General features: G+C 48.1%; 1 protein-coding gene and 1 long non-coding RNA gene across 3 annotated transcripts; one reads left to right on the forward strand and one right to left on the reverse strand.

Annotated features, from left to right (window-relative positions):
* On the reverse strand, window positions 1-22,345 carry UPF1 (UPF1 RNA helicase and ATPase). Of its 2 annotated transcripts, none has more exons than XM_051769199.1 (24): window positions 21,794-22,345; window positions 15,850-15,992; window positions 15,050-15,139; window positions 14,571-14,738; window positions 13,554-13,734; window positions 12,938-13,099; window positions 12,183-12,267; window positions 11,916-12,014; window positions 11,609-11,726; window positions 10,584-10,743; window positions 10,357-10,475; window positions 9,950-10,114; window positions 9,647-9,761; window positions 9,359-9,502; window positions 8,486-8,699; window positions 8,188-8,305; window positions 6,812-6,968; window positions 5,800-5,942; window positions 4,825-4,999; window positions 4,049-4,130; window positions 3,378-3,539; window positions 3,046-3,263; window positions 2,349-2,471; window positions 1-2,230 (listed from the first exon to the last, which is right to left on the reverse strand). In XM_051769199.1, exons 1-23 carry the CDS (start codon window positions 22,016-22,018, stop codon window positions 2,352-2,354), a joined length of 3,363 nt encoding a protein of 1,120 aa, XP_051625159.1. In that variant the 5' UTR covers window positions 22,019-22,345; the 3' UTR covers window positions 1-2,230; window positions 2,349-2,351. The 2 variants fall into 2 exon arrangements, with proteins under 2 accessions (XP_051625159.1, XP_051625160.1); XM_051769200.1 differs by having other exon boundaries at window positions 11,609-11,717; window positions 21,794-22,342.
* Window positions 21,857-25,324, forward strand: LOC127461406 (uncharacterized). Its single transcript, XR_007900062.1, has 2 exons — window positions 21,857-21,977; window positions 25,089-25,324. It is a non-coding gene; the product is annotated as an uncharacterized LOC127461406 (long non-coding RNA).
* The last annotated feature ends 468 nt before the right edge of the window (window positions 25,325-25,792 follow it).

Below are 25,792 nucleotides of genomic sequence, written 5' to 3' on the forward strand. Positions count from 1 at the left end.
CCTGTGTCTCCATTCTTTCACTGTTTGTTTTTTTTTTTAGAAGTCTAAACTCTGGAGGCTTTTGATGAGAAAAGAATGGGGTTGTGGGTTTGGTTTTTTTTTTGCAGTTCTCGGACTCCGGTCGGGGCGGGACCGAAGGCAAAGGGTGAATCTGTGTCCTGGGGTACTGGGGGGGCTGCACTGGGTGGGGGGGAGACACCCTGGGGAAACTACAGCAAGAACAGGTTGGGAAAGCAGGGGCAACAACCCACGGAAAGGACAGGAATGGAAGGGCTGCCCCCCCCCCAGGTACAAAAAGTGGGGTTTTCACGGCGTCGAAGTACATTCATATGAGAGGTATTTTTGAGTTCTCCCCCCCCCCAAAAAAAAAGACTAGAAACACTTGGAGCCCTTTTGAGTATAAAGCTAACTCATCTCCAACTTGAAAAACACCCAGGTTAGCGGGTCACTCTCTACTGTTCTTGGCCAATTGGGAGGTAGAGGTCAGTCTGATTCAGGGGTCTGGTAAAAAGGGGGCTCTGCAGGAATTGTCACTTCTCTGCTGCTTCTAGAAAGGTTTAGACAGAAATAAAACGCTCCCAGTGTTCCCATACGACTCGTTAAGACATGGGTACAACTTAGAAATTGGATGGCTTCTCTTTAATGTGCTGTTCTTCTCAGTCCTGACTCATCAGCCAGCATGGATGGCACGGCCGTGGCCACTACCTGAAAAAAAAGCTGCTCCGGGTTCGCTTTGCCAACAACACCTGGCTCTGGCACCTCCCTGCTCTCCTCACCGAAGAAGCCACGCCAAAGCCTGACCCATTATCTCTAATTAAACCCAGCTCCTCAGAGGCCACCTTCCACCAACTGCCTGCTTTGTCCAGGAGTCCCACCTGGAGCCGTGGAGTCTTTCCTTCCGCACCAAAATAATCCCCGGATTCCGCTCCTTCTCCCCCCGATCTGCGGCGGGCAAAGCAGGGGCTGTTTTTTGTTTTGCATCTTCCCTCCAGGGGCCGAAGGGCACAGGAACCCCAATCCCCTTATCAAGCACGAAGTTCATCTGACAGAAAGGCTTGTTTTTTTCACAGAGTAGAGTCCAGACAGTAGCCAATTAAAGCAGACAGAAAACACTTTGAAACCCTCCTCCTGCCCGAGCGCGCAGGCTCCTCTCACTCTAACTGCTATCCAATGTAGGAAGAAGAGGCTGATTGCTGCAACTTTAAATCACACTGAAAAAAGTTCTCAAGGTTTGGTGCTCTAATTTAAGTTTTGTTTGAAACAATATTTTTTTTTGTTTTGTTTTTGTTTTTGTTTTTGTTTATATATATAAGCTTCTCAGAACAAGGATCTCCCAGGTCCACCACTAAGAATTCAGAGACAAACTTCTTTTCTTTAAAAAAAAAAACCAAAAAACAAAACAAAACAAAAAAACAACAAACAAACAAAAAAAAAACAACTCAGTGCTCCTTTTTTTGAAAGGATCTCTTTTAAAACCACCTCGTCATGAAAGACCCGTTCAGAATGTGGGCGACACGATGACAACTAAGATTTCAGAGCCAGTGTTGGACAACAAAACCTGCATCTCAGAGTTGAGCATCAGCTGGATCCCGCTGGATTTCTGCTTGGCTTTGCTGTCACCGAGTCAGGGACTCTCCCTCCCTCCCTCTCTCTCTCTCTCTTTTTCTCTCAGATACTCTGCTTCTAAAATGTAAACAGTTACTGCTAAAATATAGTACCCCTTAGAAACGAGACCAACTCTGAGATGAGGGTTTTCCTCTCCCCCTTCTGCTCTGAAAAGTAGTAGCAACGCCCTGCTCGCAAAGAGAAGGATGGAATGAAGTGAAACCTGCTTTTTTTTGTTTTGTTTTTTTTTTTTTTTTTAAGGCCCTTCTCTCGAGCGTGGGGGTGACTGGGGGAGCAGGGACTCGGCTGACCACTCATTTTGGGGTGAGTTCCTTCCCAGCGAGGCGCCAGCAGGTCCGTCAGGGCTCTCTCTCCTCCGCGGTCTCCTGGTCTCAGTGAGCTATAGCAGTGGGCTCTCTCGCGCGCTCCTTTCTTTCTCTCTCTCTCTCTTTCTCTCTCTCTCTCTCTCTCCGTTGGTTGGTTTCTTTCTCCTGTTGCTCTCACACAGTGGTGCTTCAGTTTTAGCAGTGGAAAACAGGTATCCATTTTATTTTATTTTTTTTATTACCCAGAATAAAATGCTGATGAACTAAGCTCCACGCAAGCTTAGCTCTTCTTCCTCAACCTGGAAGCGAGGAGACAAAAAAAGGGGGGCTGTGTTAGGGACAGCACTGCTCACACAAACCTTTCAGGAGCTTAGAGGAGGGGGAGGAAGCAGAGGAGGGCCCCCCTGAGGTTCTTACACTCTAATACTGTGACAGTCCCGTCACTCCACCATGTTGATATGCACGTTCACCCTGGTAAGTTGAGTCCTGTGACAGCGCCACGTCAATCTGGGATTTAAACTCATCACCAAGGTAACTGTCCTGGAAGGGAAAGGCTGTGTAAAGCTCCTCATCACCCCCAGGTGCTCCCTCACGAAGCTTTTAGAACACCTGGGGGACCAGATTAAAGTCTGAGGGTCTGCTTGGGTTTTTAAAATCCGGTTTGGTGCGGAATTTGCGTCAAAAAGGGGGTTTTGGTGGCTCAAAGTTAAGGCTCCGAGTCGGGGACTCTCCCTCCCTCTCTTTCTCTCAGATACTCTGCTTCCAAAATGTAAACAGTTACTGCTAAAATATAGCACCCCTTAGAAATGAGACCAACTCTGAGATGAGGGTTTTCCTCTCCCTGCCTGCTCTGAGAAGTAGTTAATGTCCTGCTCGCAAGGAGAAGGATGGAACGAAGTGAAACCTGCTTTTTTTTTAAGGCTGAGGGCTGGACATGCAGCACTTCACCTTTCTGCCCCAGTGTGCTCTGAGGGTCACACATGTGCAGGAGCACGAAATGGTTTCAGTTTCATTTCCCCCAGTGCCAGAACAAGGATGTGCCTGCCCGCAGGCACCAACATAAATCCCAGGAAAAGGTCAGACTAGACCAGACTACTCCCCCAACGCTGCTTACCTGTGATAGTTCTGGTTGGGAGAGCCCAGGCTGACTCATCTGTGAAGGCTGACTCATGGAGATATAGCCCTGAGTCAGGGGGCCCTGGGAGAAAGGCTGGGACACCACATCTTGGCTGGCTTGGCTGTTGGGAAGGTTGGACTGACTCGTCCCGGGAATCCCAAAACGGTTTTTCTGGCGCCCGCCACGACCGGTCTTTCCTTTGGGAGCCCCACGTCCTGCAAGGAGGGGTGGATCCCAACCAGCAGTGAGGAGTCTGGCTCATGCAAACAGGTTCCTTGATCCCTCCCAGCCCCAGAAAGGGGGGTTCTGCCCCCTCCCAGCCCCGGTACCTGCGGCGGGTCCGTTGGCCTGGCCGAAGTACCCCGGGGGTGGCATCGGGGGCATCACCAGGTTGAAGGGGATGGGAATGTTCATGGCAGTGACGTGGCTGGGGCCAGCACTGATCATCCCAATCTGGTCGTGGGTCTGGAAGTACATGTTGGATGGGCGCCCTGCAGAGGAGGAAGGAGGAGGAGGAAAAGCGATCCTGAATATTTAAAAAAATCAATTTATAGCCCTGCTTTTTATTATCAGGCTCGTGAGCAGGATGAACCAGAAATGGTAAGGACAGGCCAGGAAGCACCAGTATTTCTGGTTCACTGTTTATTCCACGCTTGAAAATTCCATAAGCTCATCTAACACATGTTCATTCCCACAGTTACTCTGCCACAGAACCATCTGAGATTCCTGAAATGCTTCACACGCTCCCTTTTTCCCCTCATTTTTCAGACATCCAGTTAGACTGGTAGGGGTTCTATATATACAGAGAGCAAAAACCAGGCAGATTGTGAACATTTTCAGTCCTAAAACTCCATATTTTTCTGTAGTGGCTCTTGTAACATTTAAAAGCTTAAAGTGTGTAAAATACCACACACCTCAAGGACCAGTTAGGGGGAAAAAACAAACAGACAAACAAAAAAAATCAATCTATAAAGGTGCTAATTTTGATAATTTCCTTTACCTTGACTGCTCCTGTCATAGACAGATCCTGGAATAATGGCCTCACGTGCATCATACATGGCAGTGGTCATGAAACGGGCACCCTGCAAGGATTAGGGGAGTTAGACAAAGCCTCTGCCTTGAAAACTCTGCCCTGCAACCTCAGTGAAATAAAAACCCAGTAAAACCCCACAGATCACGTCCAGTTTGCAAGTGTTGAGGAAATGAATTAGTCCCAAGACATGGAAAACCTCTGGTTATTATTTCAGCTGCAGCTTGACCACGAGGAGTTAAGATTTTACAGGCAGCCTCCCTCCAAGTGTGAAACATTTGATGGGTTTTCAGCCTATTTGAAGGCTCTGGTGATAGTTTTTCCCCTTGTTCTACTCACACCACTGCCCTCTGAGGGCTGACAAGCTCCCTCCCCAACAATTCCTTATTTTATGTTAAAGAATCAAGTATAAAACTTGCAGGTTGAGGGTTTGAAGCAACGCTGTGATGTTCCACCTGCCTCATGAGCTTGCCATTTCTACACAGAGCAGTTCCTTTGTGCTTCATTCACCTCAGAACTCACCCCTCAGGAAACTCTGTAGCTTAAAAACCCCCAAAATTCCAACCTAGGGACAGCTGAAGCAGCCGCTTCCCGGGGTCCCACCACACCAACCAGGCCACGGAGAGTTCCAGGGGTGTGAGGCTGTGCTGGGGACTGTTCATTCCACCCATTTGCAACTGATAATTAATCAATAGACCCCCAAGTGCCCCCTGTGCCAGCCCTGAGGGGCAGCAGGGCTCACTCACGGGGTTGATGGTGTTGACGAGCTTGCGGGGTTTGCTGAACTGCATGAGGCTCTCCCGGAGGTTGTTCAGTGGTCCCTCCACCAGCACCTTCTGCTCCTTGTAGTAATTCAGGAGGTGATTCCAGAGTGGCTGCTTAGACAGGGCTTTGGGGTTCCCCACAATAATTACTCCATACCTGTGTGCAGCAGCAGAGGAGCTCGAGTTAAGTTCGTTAAAGATCAATCGATGTTGTAAATCAAATTAAACGCTGCTGGTGGAGCAGCCTCCAAATCCATCTCTCAGCTGAAGCAGCCAAGAGAGCAGGAGGTGCAACTGGTTTGTTTACAGCAGATGTTTTCCACAGCATGACAAAACACCTGGAAGGAGGTTGCTGCAGCCACTTTCTCAACAGTCACAGACTTCCTCCTTCAGGCTTGCCCAACCCGTCGGTGTGTGCCAACAACCACCACCTCCTGCTGGGTTCCAAAGCTCCCAGAAAACAAGGGAGACAACCAACATCCTGTTGGATTCCACATCACCTCTTTTGGAATCAGATCCCTTAGAAGCAAAAATGGTCCAAAAATGTTTTTTTGGAAGGGATAAAGAAGCAGGGAAGGGATCTGTCCTGAGAACAGAGGGGAAGGACACAGTCTGAAAACTACTGATGCCAAATGGGAACACTGCCTGGGCTGAGAGGAACAGAGAGAGATGGCACAGGATTGTTTGGGTTGGAAAGGGCCTTAAGGCCCATCCAATCCCACCCCCCTGGGACACCTTCCACTGTCCCAGGTTGCTCCAACCTGGCCTTGGACACTTCCAGGGCTGGGGCAGCCACAGCTTCTCTGGGCAACCTGTGCCAGGGAAGAATTCCTTCCCAATATTCCACCTAACCAGTCAGTGAAGCCATTCCACCTTGTCCTGTCCCTGCAGGCCCCTGTCCAAAGCCTCTCTCCATCTTTCCTGCAGGTTCCCTCCCCGTGCCCAATCCCGCTTTACCTCGCCCTGGTAAGGGCCACGTTGAGCCTCCTGGGGTCATTGAGGAACCCAATTCCCTGGTGTTCGTTGGCCCTCACACAGGAAAGGATAATAAAGTCCTTCTCCCTGCCCTGGAAGGCATCCACACTCGCAATTTCCACTTCCTGAAAGGGAGGAACACACGTAAATCACGGAAGCCAAACAGTTCTGCCACCAACAGGCACTGCCAGACGTGCTGGCCACGCACCAACCCTGCCATCACTGGACAAAAATGTTACTTTTGGAATGAGGAGTGATTTGGTAATTCCACTGGTCATGAAATAGTTTCCCTGGAGGAGAACAGAGAGCCTCAGTTTAGGAGGAATTGCTGTCGTGTTCACTGCTTTATGGTCCTCCCATTTCCCCCAAACTGTGGGAATCAGCCCTTGGCTGGGATGCTGCCAGGGAGAATTCTGAGTATTCCTAAACCCCACAGGAAGAGAGGTCCAAATTAGCACTGCTGCTCCCAGCTCCCAGAAACCTGAATCACAGGGACAGATCATTCCTGGCACAGGGAAAAGTATCTCCACCAAGTTTCCCTTCAGTGAAAACACTGAGCGAGTTCCCAACATTGCAAAACAAGACTGGATTAAACATATAATTGCCTTGTTTGCAGCAACTAATTCTGATGTTTGGTAGAGGAGTCCCACTGATGGGAGGACATGTTCCCAAGCAAATAAATAGTATGACCATCAGAATTTACAGAGCTTGTTTTCCTGTGTGTCTCTTTATCCAAAACACAAACTTTTCCACAGCTGGAGCCCCAGTGGCCTCTCCCTTCTGGGCCTCAGGACCCTTCCTTTCAGCACAGACCTCAGCAGGGCTTCCTCCTTTTACCTGTTCAGCTGCTCCCCTGGCCCCTGCAACCACCTCCCAAACTCCTCTCCCTGCTCTGTTTTAACCACAGTCAACTAAAAAGTGCAAAAATCCAACACGGACTGAAAACGAAAATATTTGTGAGGCTTTTCTGGCTTCTCTGTGCTCTCATCTGTACCTGGTAGAGCTTGGTGTGCAGGGAGCCACTGAACTGCATGTACTGCACCAGGTAGGAGCGCTGCCCTTCGTAAGGAGTGATGATGCCAATCTGGTCTGGTTTGGCACCAGCCTTCAGCAGCTTCGTGGTGATTTTCTCCACGTTGGCAGCTTCCGTCCTAGAGGGGAGAGAGGTTGGATTATCCGAGGAGGATTAGACACATTAGGTCTCATTTTTTGCAGCTTAATGGGTCTAAAGACCTTGAACATGGATGCTGTGAGGCCACTCCAATAAAAAGATCAATTCTGCACTGCTCAGACTAACTCAGCTCAGGAACATTCCCCACTGTCACCTCTCGACTCAGGCCACGCACAGATCTCACCCCAGAGGGACACAGGCCAAACCCAACATCTCAGAGGTCTCAGAATGACACAAATTTCTCCTTAGGTTCACCTCCACCTTCTCAGAATTACACAACTGGACTTCCTGGAACAGCAAATGGAACTTTTGGTAGAGTCAGATATCCACTGTGTGCTTTTATAACCAAGACCATCAAAAACAACCCCAACCTGCCGTGCAAACGGATCCTTCAGGTGCTTTATCTCAAAGCTTCAAATGCAGAACTGGTTTTAATGTCAATCAGCCAATTATTGTGCTGTTTGTTTGTGCACAATCTGCTCTGCTGTCTCCAGTCTTGCACATGCTGCTCAGGAAAGCAGACTGGGATTAAAAATATCTCAGCAGTTATTTTTCAGAGCTTGGTCTTGGTTTCCCTTCCAGGCACACGAACAAAACATGTACAGCCAAGAGGAACAAAGTGGTTTAAGCTCCTTCTTTGACAAAGAAGTTGGACTGTGCAGAAAAAAGGGGTAGGAAAAAGAAAATTTAAATTCCCATCCCTTCTGCACCACCACTAAAATCCAAGATTTAGGGTTCTGCTTCAGGAGCAGCTGGAATTCTGGCTTCAAAATGCAACTGGATCAGCATTTCCTGCTGTAACTGCAGTCAGTTTATTCATCCCACAGATCAGGCACTTTATCATCCCTTATACAACCTTACACAACCAGTGAAGGAAGACAAACTCCTCCACAGAGCAATTCAAACCCACTTAAGCTCTGAACTGCTCCCACTTGGTGCCTTTTTCTCCTGGTTTGCTGTACAGGGAGCCCAGGGCAAACCAACCCCAACCTGCAGCTCAGGCTGCACCATCCTCCATGGCAGCTTTTGTTCAAGAGGCCCACGAGCCACTTCAACTGGTCATTAATTACCCCTGAGGTTTTATTAGCTCAGAACTGCTGCAGAGCACGGGAATGAACAGCCCTGAGTCCTGGTGTCCCAGCACCCGAGTGTGGATGTCAGAGGGGGGTTTTATTTTACCTTGTCTGAGTTTTATTTACCTGTTTAAGTAAGAGGTGCCTGAGCTGGCAATCTCCTCCTGTCCTTGGGTGACGTAGAAGAACATTGGTTTGTCAGGCTGTGGCCACTGGAAGTCAAAGCCTTTCTTCACACGGTCAGCTGAGGAGCAGGGGAACAGCAGGTGGAACAAAGTTAACAGGAACACTCGGATATTTCCATAAATAAATACTCCAAACTAAGGGCAGTGGCAACTCTTTCCATTCCAAAGGAATAACCCAGGTGTAAGAAGCCTGTCTTTGACCTCCCCAGTGCCTCTGGGGGAGCAGAGTGGCTGCTCACCTGCAGTGACCCCGTTCTGGAGCGAGCCCTCGTAGAAGATGTTGGAAGGGAAGGCGCTGAGGGCGGGATGCATCCGGTACTGCACCTGGAGCCGGATGGGCCGGATCCCCAGCACCACCAGCCTCTCAAACAGGGACTGGGACAGCCCAGCCTTGGCAGCTTTCTTGCACATCACCACGGGCCCCAGCTGGCAGTGGTCACCCACCAGAATGAGCTGTGGGGAAGAAGAGCGTGTAGAGAAAGTTTATTTTCTGACACTTGTTTAAAACAATGGCAATATCCTACTGAAATATATAGAATCACAGGGTGGTTTGGATTGGAAGGACCTTAAAAGATCATCCAGTTCCACCCCCTGCCATGGGCAGGGATACCTTCCACTATCCCAGGTTGCTCCAACGTGGCCTTGGACACTTCCAGGGATGGGGCAGCCACGGCCTCTCTGGGCAACCTGTGCCAGGGCCTCATCACCCTCACAGGGAATAATTTCCCCTGAATATCCAATCTAAACCCACCCTCTGTCAGCTTAAACCACTGCCTGATGTATTAGGAATTTACCAGTCTGGCTTGTGATAAGCTTCAGGTCTCACCTAAGGCTTAGGAACCTTTAGTGTCAACTCGCTTTGCAGCTGATCATTTGGAAATAAAAGCTTATTCAGCCTCCAGATTGTTCCAAGAGCAGAAAATGTTCCAGGCAAAGATTACGCCATGGAAACCGAGAGCTGACAGGACTAACACAACCCGGAGTCGTTCAGGTTTGTACCATGGAGGTGCCTTTCAGCAAAAGGGAAGAATTCTGCATCCCTGTGTGCCTACACGGGGAATGTCACTGCTGGATTTAGAAACTCCTCCTGTGCTGGAATGCAAGGGGCTCACCTGCTTTGCTCCCAGCACAACGGGCACCATGCACTCGGGCTCGGTGGCCTGGGTGCTCTCATCGATGAGGATGGAGCGGAACTGCATCTTGGCCAGCCTGGGATCGCCGGCGCCCACGCAGGTGCAGCAGATCACATCCGCGTTCTGGGGCACAAACACAGCACCAGTCACCCAACTCCCGCCCTGGACAGCGTTCAAAACCACCCCAGGAATGCCCCCCAGGTGCTCTGAGCTCCAGCAGCAAGCTGCAGCTCAGGTCAGGGGGGAGCAGAGCAGGGGGATCCTCACCATGAGCAGCTCCCGCTCCGCGGTTCGTTTGAGCGCCCGGTAACGCTTCTCGTCGGCAGATGAGAGCTCTCCAGTCTCATCTTTGAGCTGCTGCAGTTTCTGAAGCTCTGGCATGCTGCAAAAAATAAAATAAATAAATAAATCAGGAATTTTGCTTTAGGGCCTGACTGTTTGTAGGATCACAGGGAAAGTAATTTTTAACTAATCGTGACACGGACAGAAGAGCAAAGTCAAGCTACGACAACATCCACCAGTCGTGTCCCTCACAGCACCAGAACCAGGGGGGTTCTGCTCGTTCCTCACCTGTCCATGTTCCTGATCTGGTTGTGCAGTGCCAGGAAGGACACGGGGGAGTCGATGGCCTCCCTGCTCTTCGCACACAGACGCACCACCTTCAGCCCGGTCTGGTGGATCTTCTCGGTGAGCTGGTCCACGGCGATGTTACTGGGGGCACACACCAGCACAGGCCTGGGGAAACACCAGCCAGCAAGGCTCAGCAAGCTGCAGATTTTCCTCCACTAGACTCGTAGTGAAACAACATGCAATGACACCCCCTCTGAAAATAATAAGCTGGGGAAGGGTATTTGCTGAACCCAGCCCAAGCCTTCAGAGAAAATGGCAGTAAATGAGTTTGGGTTTTAAAATCAAGGTGATTCCTTCCATTAAGAAAGTCACCTCATGCATCAAGACTTGGAGAGAGCAGTTCTCACCCGTTGCCCTGTCTGGCCAGATGATACACGATGGTGGCTGATGTCACTGTCTTCCCAGTGCCAGGGGGACCCTGAATAAGGCTCAGAGGACGCTGCAGGACAGTTTTCACAGCATAAACCTATAAAAACGGGGTTTATTGCTAATTTAGCATTCAATGCATAGGATGTTGAAGTTGTTTAACCTCCATTCCTAAATCCTTCACGTAGCAAAGGGGAGAGGGGGTTACCTGAGAGTGGTTGAGATCAGGAAGTCCTTGTGCTGTGAAGCGCTTTGGCAACTGGCATTTAATAATCACATCTTCCACCTCGTGGCCCAGCAGCTTGTGATAGATGTACCCAGACACTGAGGTCTCATCCACAGCAAAGGTTTTGAGAGCACTCTGCATCCTGGAACGAGGGAAGGGATGAAAAATAAGTCAGGGAGATCAGCGTGACCTCAAGTCAACCATCCCATGCCAAGGTTCAGCAGACAGCGGGCACAAATTGAAATTACACTTCTTGGAAAAGAGAGCAGTGGAAAAGACTTACTAAGAGAGTTAAGGGACAAAAATTACACTCTCAGAACACAGAGCTTGTTTTTCTCCATGTCAACATTACAAAGGAATCAGAAAAATGTGTAGAGGGACACCAGCCTTTGGCAGAAGCTGGGACAGTGATTTTAGGTGCAAGATTTGAAGAAAAATTGCACTCATAATAAAGAATAGGATATATCACTACTACTACTAATAGGATATACTAATAAAAGGAAATTCTAATATCCTAAAAACAGGATAATAAGCCAACTTACAAAATGCAGTACAGATGTGGCTGAAGCCCATTGACCCCAAATGCCTTGAAATTTTAACCAGTTAAAGCAACTCCAAGCTCAGGAATGCCAACTAAAACCAGGCACCACTTCCCTACAGAGGAAGTTGAACTACAAAACTGTTTTTTCTTCTCACATTTCAAGTATTACCAAACAGGAGGTGAATTCCCCCCTTTGATGTATTTGCAGCAAACCTTAAGAGTGCCTTCAAAATGGGAAAAATTGACCATTTTAAGACATTCAGGTGCTTCCATTTCTAGGCAAAAATCTAGTTGCTCTATGAAGCAGGTGTTCCCACACTCCACACACTGAGATTTCTGATTGCTGGTGTCAAAGTAACACAACTTTTTTTGGATCAAAAACACCCATTGGAGGCAAAGAGAAAAAAAAAATACCCACAGAACCTGCACCGACCACGTGCCAGGTTCTGAAGTGTTTGCCCAATACCTGTCAAAGGAAGTAGATTTCCATACAAAATCCACTTGGAAGTTGTGAGTGACTTCCACAGGGGCTCCCACGCTGCTCCTCAGCTCAATGGCAATCTCATCACCATAATCTGTAGAACCTCGTTAAGTAGTAATCTATAGCAACAATTTGAATTTTATTTTCCCCAATTCCGGTCATTTTTTTTTTTAATGACAGCAAGATCCCCCCAGGACAAACTGAAATTATCTCAGAATTACTTCTGGATTTATTTAATGGCTTCTTGGAGAGGCTGCAGCTCCAGGTTGAGCTTTATTTAAGTAAAGGATACTATCAGGAACTTTGATAACGTGACCAATTCCTTTCCAGAGCGGGGCCAGGTCTCCTTTGTACCTCAGGCAGATCTCATCTCCTTGCATGAGCCTCATGTCTGCAAAGGAAGGGGAAAAAAATGCTCTCAGCAACCATCTCCCACCATAAAAACCCTTCAAGAACCACCTGCTGTCCCAGGTCAGATCCTCACAGTTCTTCAAACATTGATTTTTTTTTTTCACCAGGTATAAAAAAACCCCCCACAAAACAATCCAGTTGTGATTACCTGAGTCAGTCTTTGGCAAAGTGAAATAAGCAATTCTCTTCTTGTTCAAGCCCAGGTCCCATCTGACTGTGATGTTATCTTGGGTCTAAGGGTAAAAGAAAAAAAAAAAAAGGCATTTATTATGTTCTTAAAGAGCTGTTTATTGTGTTCTTAAAGAGCTGTTTATTGTGTTCTTAAAGAGCTGTTTATTGTGTTCTTAAAGAGTTGTTTGCCAACTGTGCTTCAAAACACCCAAACCTGGTGTTCCAGTGTCACAGAAATCTGTATTTCTTGCTCTGGACTGAGCTCCCACCATCTGCAGGAGGTTAATTCTGTTCTACAAAAGTGAGTTGTGAGAAACAAAGCCCTAATCAGCACCTGGGTTATTTTCTCCTCCACCTCCCCAACACTCCTGAAGTGCTTCCATGACCTCACAGAACTCAGGTTTCACTGGCAGGTCCCACTGAGGTCCTGCAGGTCACCAGGGGAACAACACACAGGGAGGGTTCAAGTTGCAGCCCCGGGGACAGAACATTGTTCTTGGAAAGAAAAACTTCCAGCACAAAAAACATGGAAGCTCCCAAGTGTTTCAAGCTCTTAAAAAAAGAAAAACCTCAGCTGGAGGATTTTTCTTTCCTCTCCCACTGATATTACAGTGCTGTTACAGCCCAGTAATTAAGATATTTATTCCACTTAAAGCTTCCTTTTGTGCTCCAACAGTGACCCTGAGTTTGATACCAGAGCCCCCTCAAATAGGTAAATTCCAAGCAAATTACCTGAGATTCCTTGAGTTTCTTGTCATAATCTGCCTCAAGCTTGACTAGAGGACCAAATATATTTTGGTATTGATAAGCATCTTCATATCTAAGCAGGACATGCTGTGGTTCTTCATCCACACCAGGCTTTTCCAAGTCCTCCAGGGTTGCAGATGGATTTTCCTGGAATTTAAAGCACAGGTGTTTCGTTTCAAAGCCTGAAGGATAAAGAAGTGACACCAGGACTTGTGCCTTGGTACCACAGGGAGTTGCACCAAGGTGTAAAAGCTACACCAAGGCATTCCATTAAATCCAGCCAGGTCTGTCCTGCTCTAAGGGATGTACAGAGAAACCCCTCAAAAAACAATAATTAACAACCCAGCTGCTCAACACCTAAAGCAGAAACACGTGGGAAGACCTGATATGGGGAAAGCTGCTTTTTCAGATGGCTGAAGGACCTAAAGGTGAAGCTTTCTCACTCTGAACAACTGAACCCTCTGACAATTCCCATTGTCCAGGGGTGTGATTTCAGTATTTCCCTGCCTTACCCAGTGGTCAAAAGCTTTTCCCTCCTTCCCAGCCCCCCAGAATTGGCACTTTGGGATAAGCTGAGCAGTGTTTGAGGGGCAGCAGGTACCTTCCAGAGCTCCTCCAGCTTGTTGATCTGCTGGGCCGTGATCTGGCGGGCCCGGAGCTGCTCCTGCTCCGACGGGATCTTCACCAGCCAGGAGAGGAAGCAGCGATCCTGGATGAGGGGCTGCCACTGGGAACTGTCCCAGTTGATGTCCTTCAGGCTGCTCTGGCTGGCACAGGGCTGCCTGCACGACCAAAACAAGGAAAAAAAATTAATGATTACACACATGGAAGGAGTAAAACTGGGTTTAGTGTGTGGCTCCTGAAACAACTCAAATATCTCGGTTAAAATGGGGGAAAAAAAAGGCAAAACAACCCCAGTCTGCTGTGAAAATTAAGTTTTTTAGCTCTTGTGTTTGTTGTTTCAACACTGGGAAGGGTCAGTGTTGTAAGAAGTGTTGGTTGGGTGTTTCTAGGGCTGAAAATGTCTGCATCTAAAATGTCAAATATGACACCCTTGGGAGTGGTTACAGCCCATTATAGCAGAAAATGGGATTACTTCCCATCTGCTGTTTAAACAAGTAGGACTCATTCCACAGAAACACACTGTCCACTGTCAAATACAAGCTAAGTGACAGCACTGAATTAAAATACAGTTATAAAACCTGACTGGACCTGTCAGAGAACAATTCCTGATTTACTGCTGTCTCCAATGATTCCATGAGCTGAGAGAAAAGACACCCTGTGGAAGAGTCACTACTCCAGAGTAACTTCCTGGACTGGTCTGTTCCTCCTCCAAAGCTGAAAAATCTCAGGTAAAAAAAGGGTAAAAAACCCCACCTTTCTCCCACCAAGGAATCCTTCCTTTGGGAGAAATATTTCTCTATAAAACTCCAATATTTGCCCAGCACGACAGAACTTTCCTTTCCTGCATTCCCTGCTTGCAACCCCGAAGTCCGTATGATCATCCCAAGGAAAAAGGGGTGGCAAAACAAGAGCATAAAAGGTACTTTGGTGCAAAATGAAGGCCAAGAGCTGCCCTTTAGAGAGCACAAAGGTGGCAGCAGAGGCCTCCTCTCACCTGCACAGCAGAACCACCACGGAGTCTGCCTTGGCTGGGATGAAGCCCAGCAGGAACACGTTCCGGCAGCCGCAGTTGTAGCACTCCAGGACGGTCTCCCCCAGAGGTCCATCCTTGTGCAGAGTCACCTCTTTGCACTTGGCTCTCACCAGATGGTTCACAATGTGGCTGAAAGCAGAGAGGAGATCCATTTGTAGCCAATCCGTGGGAATATCACGTTTAGTCCCGACTGAATTGATTAGAGGCACAAATAAAATCTATTTACTGTGGCAGATGTTGCTCTTTTCACCCACCACCACTGGTTCCTCAGTGTGTGGATGTTTTGAGGTGTGAAAGAATAGGAAATGTGTCAAAAATCCCTCACTTTTAAGTCACCAGGCTTTGATTATCCCCTGAGTAAGTGGCAGCCACCACGACACTTCCAAACAAACCCTCTAGACCCGGAATTGTGCCAAGATTTGCCTCCTTTCCCCCCTTACCTGCCCGAGGTGTTCCCACGCCCGTTACAGAACCACTTCTTGCTGGTGTTGCAGTAAACCACACAGGCAGGGTCGTGGATCCCACAGTAACTGCAATTCAGGAGGAAAGAACCAGGAAGTGACTGGGTGATTGCTCCCAGGAAAATTCCAGTATGAGATCTAAGCCATTCAGCAGTGCCCAAAAACAAGGGGAAGTGAAGACTGGGGAACATGAGGGGTGGGAAAAGCACAGAACACGAGCCAAGCTTCTGTTCTGAGGCACAAATATTTTAATACTTCCCACCACTGACATTCCTGGGGTGGCTGATCCTTGTCTTTATTCCCCCAGGGAGTTCAGAGCTTACCTTCCCACCACTGCCATCCCTAAGTTGGCTGATCCTTGTCTTCATTCCCCCAGGGAGTTCAGAGCTGACCCTCCCACCACTGCCATCCCTAAGTTGACTGATCCTTGTGTTTATTCCTCAAAGGAGTTCAGAGCTGACCCTCCCACCACTGCCATCCCTAAATTGGTTGATCCTTGTGTTTATTCCCTCAGGGAGTTCAGAGCTGACCCTCCCACCACTGCCATCCCTGGGGTGGCTGATCCTTGTCTTCATTCCCCCAGGGAGTTCAGAGCTGACCCTCCCATCCCTGGGGTGGCTGATCCTTGTCTTTATTCCCTCAGGGAGTTCAGAGCTGACCAGGAGTGGATGTGGCAGCTCTAAGTCTGTCCAGGAGCTCAGAGGGTCTCAAAATGCCCGAATCTCCCTTTCATTCCCACCAAATGCTCCTTCCCCCTGGGAATAAAGCCTGGGTTTTACCTGCAGGCATGCACAGGGAGATCCTTGGTGTAGTAGGTGTCTTCCTCATCCTCCTCAAAGTTGAGCTCTGCCAGGAGCTGGCTGGTCTTGGCCACGTTCTCATCCACAGCCCCGTTCTGCAGGATCCCATCGGGCCCATTCACCTGGAACACAGCTCAGAGCTCCAGTTCTGCCCCCAAACCACCCCAAAGCCAAGGAAAACCACCCCTGCTCCTCCCAGCAAACGCCTGTGTTTCCTTTAAAACCCTCCACAGGGAAGAAAAATGTTCCTAAGAGCCGAAAAACACACGTTATGGACTCAATCCATCAGCTCCTGTTTTACAGGAATATTTATTTAAACTCCAGCTGATAAGTGGGGGGAAGAAAAGTTGCCAAAAGGAGATTGCTTTGCTGCAGTCCCATTTTTCCACAGCCTTACATAACTCCTAATCAATACCTGCCCCATTACCTCCTGCTTCCTGGGATTAGTTAAACTCTCCAACTGATAAGTGAGGGGGGGAAAAAAAAGTTGCCAAAAGGAGATTGCTTTGCTGCAGTTCCATTTTTCCACAGCCTTACATAACAGAATTCCATTTAAACAATATTCCAGCAGGATCAAACACTGGGTTTTGGGGGGTTTTTTTCCTCCTATTTTTTTTTTTTTTAAATTTCAGGAATCCACCTGAAAACAGAGGATCTTTGCTGTACAGGACTTCCCTCACTTATTCCTGTTGCTGTTGACACACCAATGCCAGAATCAGGGAATTCTGCACCATTTGGTGCTGGGTCAGCAAGTTTTGCACCCCCATTCCCCCCCCCAGCCTTTCTCCTGGTAAAAATAACTCCTTTTTTGGGCACATTTCCCAGCAGGAAGGAGCAAAAGGGGTGTGGATGTCACTTGGATTTTGGCATGGCCAGGCCAGGTGGTGCCTCTTGGGCCTCCCAGGTGTCCTGGTTTCATTCCAGCAATGAGGGGCTTCAGCACCTTCAGCACCCCCCAAAAACTGTGCTCAGACACTTTATTCTTGGACTTGTTCAGCCAAGATCCCACCAAAACCTGAGGAGGGTTAAGTATGTCACAATCCATGTTAATTTTGAGTGGAAAAAGGTGGGAAAGGGATCACCACAGTGACAGCAGTGATTACACAACATTAACATGAAATCAGTGCTGAGGTAACTTCCCTATCACAGCAAAATCAGGTGTATTAACCCCTCCCAATGTTTCAGAAATATATTTGGTTGGATGAGATTTATCTACAAATGGGAGGATAAAAAAAAATCACTCCAGGCCTTTGTCTGAGAAAACAGCATTTTAACAACTGGTTTGCACTGAGATTTAATGCAATTTATCAGATATCTGAAAGAAAACTGTCCCCAGTGAGAACACCAAACCTTTAGTCAAAAGAAAAATAATAAATCTGACTGAAACAGTTGCTGCAGCATTTTCAAGCTGTTGAGACTCCCAAGCAAAGCAAAACCACCTCACTCCTCTGGAAGTCTCCTTTGGGTTCCAGGCCAGGCAGTTTCAATATTAAAATTGAACAGAGTTAAAATTAAAACCAAGCAGGAGCCACTTCACACTTGCCCTCAGCAGCTGGGGACTGGACTGGGCTCAGTTTTGTTACCTCCAAATGAAATGAGGTGTGTTTGTAAAACAGTTAAATGCTCTTTTTATGGATGGCTTTGAACAGAGAGACTCAACCAAGAGGAACCATCAGCAGAGGGGAAAAAGGAATTGAAAAAAAACACCCCAAAACCCACTAAAGGAGGTGCAGCAGCAGCAGCACAAGCCACCAGTGTGAGGAAGGCAAATGATCTCAGCTCCCTGGGCAGCATGGATGTTCTCTCCATGGATGTGAGGAGAGAAATATCCATTTAAATGGATATATCCACTTAAAATTGATAGTGCCATCTCAGAAAACAGGGCAACAGCTTCATAGCTGAGTGTGGAACAGGTGGAATTCTGAAGCTTTAAGCTCAGCTGAATTCCTCAGAAGCAGCAGCACTAACCAGGCTTTTTCTGTCCTGAAACAGGCACATTTTTCTATTCTGGTTTTTTTCTACCCCAAAACAGGTGCATTTTTCTGTTCCAAAGACACTATTAATACACACCAGCTGACAAATTTAATTGGTCATTTCAATACATTTAATACATTTCTTGGGTGCTCCTAAAAACCTGGGATTCCCTGAACCAGAATACAATTGGAAAACTTGGGTTTTCTTAGGGTTTTGCTTTTTTTTTTTCCTTTTCAGGGCAGAAAATGAAGAAATAACTGCAAGTTCCTTGTAGCTGTGCACGAGGTGACCGTGCTGGTGACCCCCTGGCGAGCTCCTGCCCTCAGCTGGGCAGGGATGATGTCACTGATGTCCCTGATGTCACCTGTCCTGGGAAGATCCAGCAGCAGCCAGAGGCCCTGGCAGGCTCCCAAGGAGGAAGTGATTGTTCCCAACCCTCCTGTGATGTCACTTTATGTGCACAGGATTAAAAATCTGGCACCAGGAACTGTTTTGTGTGTGTGTGTGTGTGTGAGAAGGAGGGGGGGGGGAACTTCTCTATTTTCCAAGTGTTGGCTGCAACTTCTGGCACAGCAAGTTGAGCAGCTCCAAAGCTGAGGTGCCACAGAACCACCCCTGGGACTTCCCTGATCCTTTTCTGGCCTCTGGAATAGTGGTTGGGGGACAAGAAAATCCAAGCTGTAGCTGCTCCTGGATCCCTGGAAGTGTCCAAGGCCAGGCTGGAGCAGCCTGGGAGAGTGGAAGGTGTGGGACTGGACGGGTTTTAAGGTCCCTTCCAGCCCAAACCAGCCCAGGATTCTGAGGTGTGAGTGCCCAGAGAACATTCCCAGCCCCGTTCCCGCTGGCTCTCCTGGCTCACACACCCCACCCAGCCCAGGAGAGCACACCTGGATCCACCTCCTGCACTTCCACTTGAAAGTGCTGCATTTCAAGCTGGAACAGGAAAACTAATTGCACTTCAGGAGGTGCTGGGCTGCAAAAGGGACTTTTGCACCAAAGCCCTCAGCCCCAGCAGCCGTGGGGATGTGTTTGCAGATGGGCCCAACCCAGGGAATTCTCCTGGAATTATACTTAGGAAAACAGGCATTTTTTTGGACTTGGATGGATAATCTGAGTTATTGTTTGTGGATTCTTTGCTGTGAGGCCCTGAAGTATTTACTGGAGGGTCTGATAATCCCTCTGAAGGCTGATCTGCTTTCCCTTTCAAAAGGAGGAAGTGGCTCTTGGTGAGAGCTCTCCCCCCACACCCCACCCTGGGCCCAGCTTCCAGATGGGACCTGAGCAACAAGAAGTCATTTTGCTGAGACAAAAAAGGGCTTTGTTAGGGCTGGAAATCAAACCCAGCCTCCCCTCCAGAGTCTAGACCAAAAAGAAAAAAAACCTGAGGGCTACCCCAGCTTCCTTCAGCCACCCCAGCAGCTTCAGCTCCCACATCTACACCGGGGGCATTGCTGGGACAGGCCTGGGCTCAGGAGGGGAAAACGAGGCAGAAATGAGAATTTCATGGACTTAGAGATTGGTTTGGGTTGGAAAAACCTAAAAGATCAACAAGTGCCACCCCCTGCCACGGGCAGGGACATTTTCCACTGGACCAGGGTGCTCCTTGGACACTCCCAGGGATGGAGCAGCCACAGCTTCTCTGGGCAACCTTTAAATTCACCTTAAAACATTCAGGCAAATCCACTCTTATGTTTCATTAGAGGTAAACAATGGGAATACAGTTTCCTGACTTAAAACCAGCAGGGAATGCCTGCCCTTTCTCTTTTGTCCATTGGACACTAATCAATTTTAGCAGCCTCTTAAACTATTAATTAAATATACAAAATAAACTTTATTAACTAAATAAACTAAGTTTTTAGAGACTAATCCGTCACATTTCCCTAAAAAAAAAAAAAAAAAGAAAGAAAAAAAATCAGGTGCCCTGCACTGCTCAACTACTTTTCTTTTTTTTTTAAACACCAGGGCATGAAACAGCAGAGTAGAAGTTTACACCTTCAGCAGCTTCACCTATTTATTTAATTAGCTTTAATTATAATCACAGGAATAATATTTAATTAAGGAAAATGTGATCAGTTTGGAAGCCATCATTTAATAGTCCCCCTGCCAAAAGGCACAACAAGCTTCAGTTCATTTTGTTGAAGGCAGCAAAATTTCCCCCAGAACCTCTTAAAAACAAAAAAACCAAACACCAAACACACCTAATTTCTGATCTTATCACCCGTGAGGCCTCTGAAAGGGCAAGTCTGAGCAGATCCAGGGGGTTTGTTTGACTCCAGCTCAGGAGGAAACGATTCTTATTCCACTTCTGAGAGGGCCCCGTTGCAATAAATCCCTTCTCCCTCCCCAAAAACCCACGTTTCTAAAGTCAAATTGAGGACCAGAATGACCACGAGAGTCTGCAGAAATAGATTAAAAGGGAAAAAAACAACCATAAAATCCCTTCCTTTTTGCCAGACACACCAGCACCTGAATGTGCTCTCCAGATCTTTTAGGATTTTTTTTTTCCTTTTCACTTCAAAGGCTTTTCAAACATGTTTAGACAAAAAGAAAGGAAAAAAAAAAAAAACCAATTATTAATCCTCTTGTCTGGTCTTTTAGCTTATGGGGCTTATTTTGGGGTGGTTTTTCTCCTTTTGCTGGCCATATGTTCTCTACTGGGGAGTTCTGGAGTGATCACAAGCCATTAAAGCTTTAAAAACTTGAGGTTTTATGAAAAATTTTAAATCGATTCATGTGTAGTCTGTACACAGACAGGATTTCCACTACCGGTGCTAAATAATTCTGAGCTCTCAACGCCCAAAAGTGGAGAAATTCCACCCAAAACGTGAACGTAAAAGAAAATAAACAAACAGCCCAGGCTGTGCCTTCTGAACACACCGCCCTGAGCACATCCTGTGACACCACCCAGGATGTCACCGAGCGCTCTCAGACACCAAAAGTGACTCACTTTGTCCCGGGATAAACCCCCAGGACAGGATAAAAACCCCTCCAGTCCTGCCCTCTGCACCTGTGGATCCCCAGCGCTGGGTCTGCCGCCCCTTTGCTCCTCTCGCAGCCCCCGATGCCACAAATCTGGCGAGCAAAAGGCGACAAAAACAAATCGGCTCCGCGATAAAAAAAAAAAAAAACTTACCTAAAACTTTCAACTCCTCTTTAAACTCAGCCCTTAACACGTGGATAATGTGCAAGCATTTGCTTGTTAATAATGGGACAACGCGAGTGTAACCAAACTGAGCTTTCCACCGTCTTTAAAACGCAGAAAAGTGGGAGTTTTTTATAAATATGGACGTTTCTCAGTGTTTTTGTCGCTTTTGCTACAGACACAGAGAAGGTGTAGCAGTGACAACGTCTCGCCCCTCATCTTATGAGCGTGTAATATAAAATGTAACATAAATTCCCTCCCTCCCTTCGCTTTTGTGAACTGCTAAACAAATATAATGGGTTTTAATACCGAGTTATAGTAAAGAAAGAGAAAAAAAACAGGCCCTAAAAGCTGTTTTTAAGTCACGAGGAAGCAGAACTTAAACCTCAGGCCAATATCGACTGTCCCTCCAGGGCAAACCCCAAACGAAGCAGGGCGGCCGAAAAGGGGGGGGAAAAGGGGGATAAACCCAATAATAACAGTAAAAGGCAACCCGTAAATTTTAAAACAGCATTTTAGTCAGGAGAAGTTAAAAAAAAAAAAAAAAAAAAAAATAATAAATTAAAGCCGAACTCCCCTCAGCGCCCAACTTTCGACAGCCAAAGCCACGTTTAAAGATGAAAAAAAAAATAAGAAAACTGAAATAACATGGAGCTTTTGCGGTCGTTTTACCGCAAAAGCGGGATCCGTCGCTCCCTTTCCCGCTCCACACGCGGCTCCCGCTCCCCGCCCAAGCCCGACCCCAACCCGGGCCCCTTCCGGACACCCCCCCCCCGGCCCTCGAAACCCCCCAAAAACCCTCCTCACCTGCGCTTCCAGCGGCCCCGGCGGGCCCTGCCCCGCGCCGGGGGGGCCTTGGCCTTGCTGCGGCCCCGCCTGGCCGGGCCCCGGCGGCGTCTGGGTCTGGCTGGGGAGGGTGAAGTCGGTGAACTCGAACTCGGAGCCCTGAGTGTCGGCGCCGAGCAGCTCGGCCTCCTCGGTGTCCAGGAAGGTGAGGGTCTGCGAGCTGGGGCCGTACGCCTCCACGCTCATGGCGGCGGCGGCGGGCGGCGGAGCCTGGGCGGGCGCCTCTTCTCCTCCTCCTCCTTCCCCCTCAGCGAGCGCCCGGGCGGCCGCGCTACGCGAGCGGCGGGATCCGCCGCGCGCACCAGGCCGCGCCGCCCCCCCCCGGCCACGCACCCGCGCACACACACACGGAGAGAAGGCAGAGACAAGAGAAACGAACCCGGCGCTCGGGGCGGGTCCCCCCCCGGAGGCGGCGGAGCGGCGGGGCCCGGTCGGGGGGGTGGCGGTGAAGGGGGGGGGGGGGATGTCCCGGCGGGGGCTCTCTCGGGCCGGGGGGGGTTGGGGTTGGGGGGGGTCGGTGCGGCCGCGGCCGCCGCGCGCGCCAGGCCCGGAGCGGTGACGCGGGCGCGGGGGGGGGGGAGCGGGGGGTGACGCCACACGCACGGCGGCGGCGGCGGCGCCCCCTAACGGCCGGCAGGGGGCGCGCTCGCACGCACACACAGAGGCAGCGAGGAGGGGGGCGGGGTTTTGGCGGTGAGTGATGGGAGAGGCGGCCAATGGGTTGGGGAGTTGAGCGGGGAGGGCGGGGCGTGAGGGTGGTTGGCAATGAGATGGCGGAGGGGAGGGGCGGGGTTTGGGGCTGAGTGACGGGAGCGGCGGCCAATAGGTCTTCGAGCAGGGGCGGGGGTGGGTGTGATCCGCCCACACAGACGGGAGGCGGGGCTTGGTTCTGAATGACAGGTGCGGCAGCCAATTGGTCTTCGAGGTGGGTGGGGCCCGCCCACACAGGCGGGAGGCGGGGCTTAGTTTTGAGTGACGGGTGTAGCAGCCAATCCGCAGTGGAATAACTAATTCGCAGCCTTCCAATTTTTATTCCCGCAGTTTCAGGGCTTTTTTGTTTTTTTAATAATAAAATAGATTTGATTGAAATTTTGTCGATATAGAAGATAAATTTTTTTTATTAAAAAAAAAAAATCCCAACGCAGTTATTCTTTGCTCTTCCATTTATCGCTGTGCAGGTGAGGGGAAATTTTAAGGAATTTTCATTTGGAGACTTGTTTCCAAGGCCAGGACGGGGCTTGGAGCAACCTGGGATAGTGGAAAGTGTGGAAGAGGGAAATCAGGGGGGACCAGAGCCCAGATGTGGAGGAAGGAGCTTTGGGAACGTTCAACATCCCAGCTGAGCAAGGGCTGGGCCAGCAATAAATCGATATTATAGAGCAAGAAATGCAGTTAGGACATTTATTCTGCACATTTAATCTTGTTTCTCTCACTTCTCTATTTCATCTCTTTTTATTTCATGTCCAGGAGCTCAGAGTGTTTTAAAACTTAGAGGATCTCAGGATGGTTTGGGTGGGAAGGACCTTAAAGCTCATCCAGTTCCACCCCTTTCACACCTTTCCACACCTTCCACTATCCCAGGTTGCTCCAAGGCCTGTCCTGACCTTGGAAACAAATCTTCAGATGAAAATTCCTTAAACTTCTACCCCACCTGAATAGTAATAAATGGAAAAGAATACCTGTGTTGTTTTGGTTTTTTTTTTTTTTTTAATAAGAAAATATTTCTCTTTTATACTGGCAAAATTTCAAGCAAATCTATTTTATTATTTAAAAACAAAACAAAACAAAAAAAGCACTGAAAGTGCAGGGAAAAAATGGTTGGAAGGCTGTGAATTAAGTTATTCCACTGCAGATGAGACACTTCTGCTCAGTTACCACGAGAGGGACACAGAAGGAAAGCTAAAAAGGAGCCGGGGAAAAAAATACTACAACAATCCAAAGAACAGCTTGACTTGGGATCGTAGCAACACACATTGGCCTTTTGTTTGGGAATATTTGCCGCCATCCCAACATTCCCAGAGCTTCCTTCATCCCCCTGTAATCCCTAAAAAGCTCCCCAGGCCTTGGAAAATGTGCCAATAAAGACGAAAATGGAGCTTTTCCCAGAATTTCATCATCTCTTCCTGGGTTTTTTCCCCCTTGGAATGTCGGTGGCGGTGGCGGGACAGGGAGAGCTGGGCCTGGCCGGGGTTTTATTCCATCCCAAGCCTCTGGAGCAGCAAATCCTGCAGGGCTGGGCCTGTGGAAAAGGGGCTCAGGGAGGGATTTTTGTTTATTCTGCTAAATCTTCGCTAATTAGCAGTTAATGAGGCAGATGCCCTGAGGGCCCAGCTCCCAAAAAACAAGCCTAGCTCCCAAAAAACAAGCCCAGCTCCCAAAAAACAAGCCCAGCTCCCAGAAAATGAGCCCAGCTCCCAAAAAACGGGTCCAGCTCCCAAAAAATGGGCCCAACTCCCAGAAAACGGGCCCAGCTCCCAGAAAATGAGCCCAGCTCCCAAAAACGGGCCCAGCTCCCAAAAAATGAGCCCAGTTCCCAAAAAACAGGCCCAGCTCCCAAAAAACGGGCCCAGCTCCCAAAAAAAAAGCCCAGCTCCCAGAAAACAAGCCCAGCTCCCAAAAAATGCCTCCGTGGAACAAGGGGAGCATCAAATCCTTTGGAATAAATCCTGAGGGGTTTATTGGGCTCTCCTGGGATTAAAAGGCCCGGCCCTGAGATGCTCTGGATTAATGCAGTTTATTAATTTAAGGATCTGCAGTTTATTAATCCTTAATGTCAGTAAGGATTGAATTCCAGCACAGCAGGGATGGGACTGGGATGAGAGCGCTGGGAAGAAAGGGTTGTCCTGGGGAAAACTGGGGGGAAAAACCCCTATTTTTAAAATTTATAAGTTTATAGACTTCAGTTTTAACACTTGTGTTTCTTGGCAGGTGGTTTTGAAAAGTCTCAAGTGCTGTGATGCCAAGTGGTCGTTTTTACAAAGGCCTGTAATGTAAAAAAAGCCCTTTTTTCACCAGCTAAAAACACCTCAGGGAGGTGTCATCCTGGAAATTGAAGAATTATCCTGGAAATTTAAGAATTATTCTGGAAACTGAAGAATTTCTTGAAGGTGCCAGAATTGAAGTGCAATGGGAAATGCAAATCCAGCCTTGATTTCAGGGGTATGAGCAGTGAAGTAGTGAAAACTCAGGGAAAAAAAGAGCTTTGATTCCAAAGAATTTTCCTGGGATAATTCTGTTTGAACTGATTCACCTGCAGGTTCAACTGTGGCTGCATAAAGTGTTCCCAAAACAAGGCATGGAGATGTCACTTGGAGCAGGGAAGGAAAGGGAGGAGAAGATTTTGACATTTCTCCAGTGATCTGGAATGGAAAAGGTCCTTGGAAATGAAGGTGATGAGGGACGTTAAAAGATAACATCAATATATGAAAGCCAGGAAATGGAACTCGCTGTTTCACTAAGCACCAAAAAGCCAATAAACCTCTTAAAACGTAATTTAATATGGATTCTTAGTGTTAAGCTGTTATTATAAATATTTAATATGAAAATAGTAATTAAAAACACGGTATGTTGGTATAAAATTCAAAATCTTTCCCCTCAGAAATGTGTTTAAATCCTCCCTAACTCCTCTTCCTTGAAAACAGCTGAAGTGTGTGTTCATCCCAAACAAGGCCACGTTAGCACAGGGTCTGGATTCAAGGAATTAATGGGGGGAATTGTTGTTTTATGAACAGAACTTGTGGCTTTAGGCAGGTTTTTAAGGTTGCAGAAGTACCCCATGAAGTGATCTACTCCTCTTTAACTGGCCCCAAAAGTTAAGGAGCACTAGAAAAAGGCAGAGTTTCTAAAATCCCAGCAAAAAACCAAATTCTCTGGAATTCACGGGTATATTCAGGAAGATATTTGAGAGTATCTGTGACCTATTAAATCTGGAAGGAGGAGATTTGTTAAAAATCACTCATT

The sequence above is a fragment of the Manacus candei genome, unplaced genomic scaffold (genome assembly GCF_025592945.1).
Source record: "Manacus candei isolate 608988 ecotype Guabito, Panama unplaced genomic scaffold, ASM2559294v1 h1tg000106l, whole genome shotgun sequence".
Lineage (NCBI taxonomy): Eukaryota > Metazoa > Chordata > Aves > Passeriformes > Pipridae > Manacus > Manacus candei.

Coding starts and splice junctions, on each gene's coding strand:
- UPF1 (XM_051769199.1), bottom strand. CDS start 22,018: ATGAGCGTGGAGGCGTACGGCCCCAGCTCGCAGACCCTCACCTTCCTG. Junction 12,268..12,937: donor AGAAACTCAAGGAATCTCAG/GTAATTTGCTTG, acceptor TTTTACCCTTAG/ACCCAAGATAACATCACAGT. Junction 8,306..8,485: donor CCAGAACGGGGTCACTGCAG/GTGAGCAGCCAC, acceptor CCTGCTCCTCAG/CTGACCGTGTGAAGAAAGGC.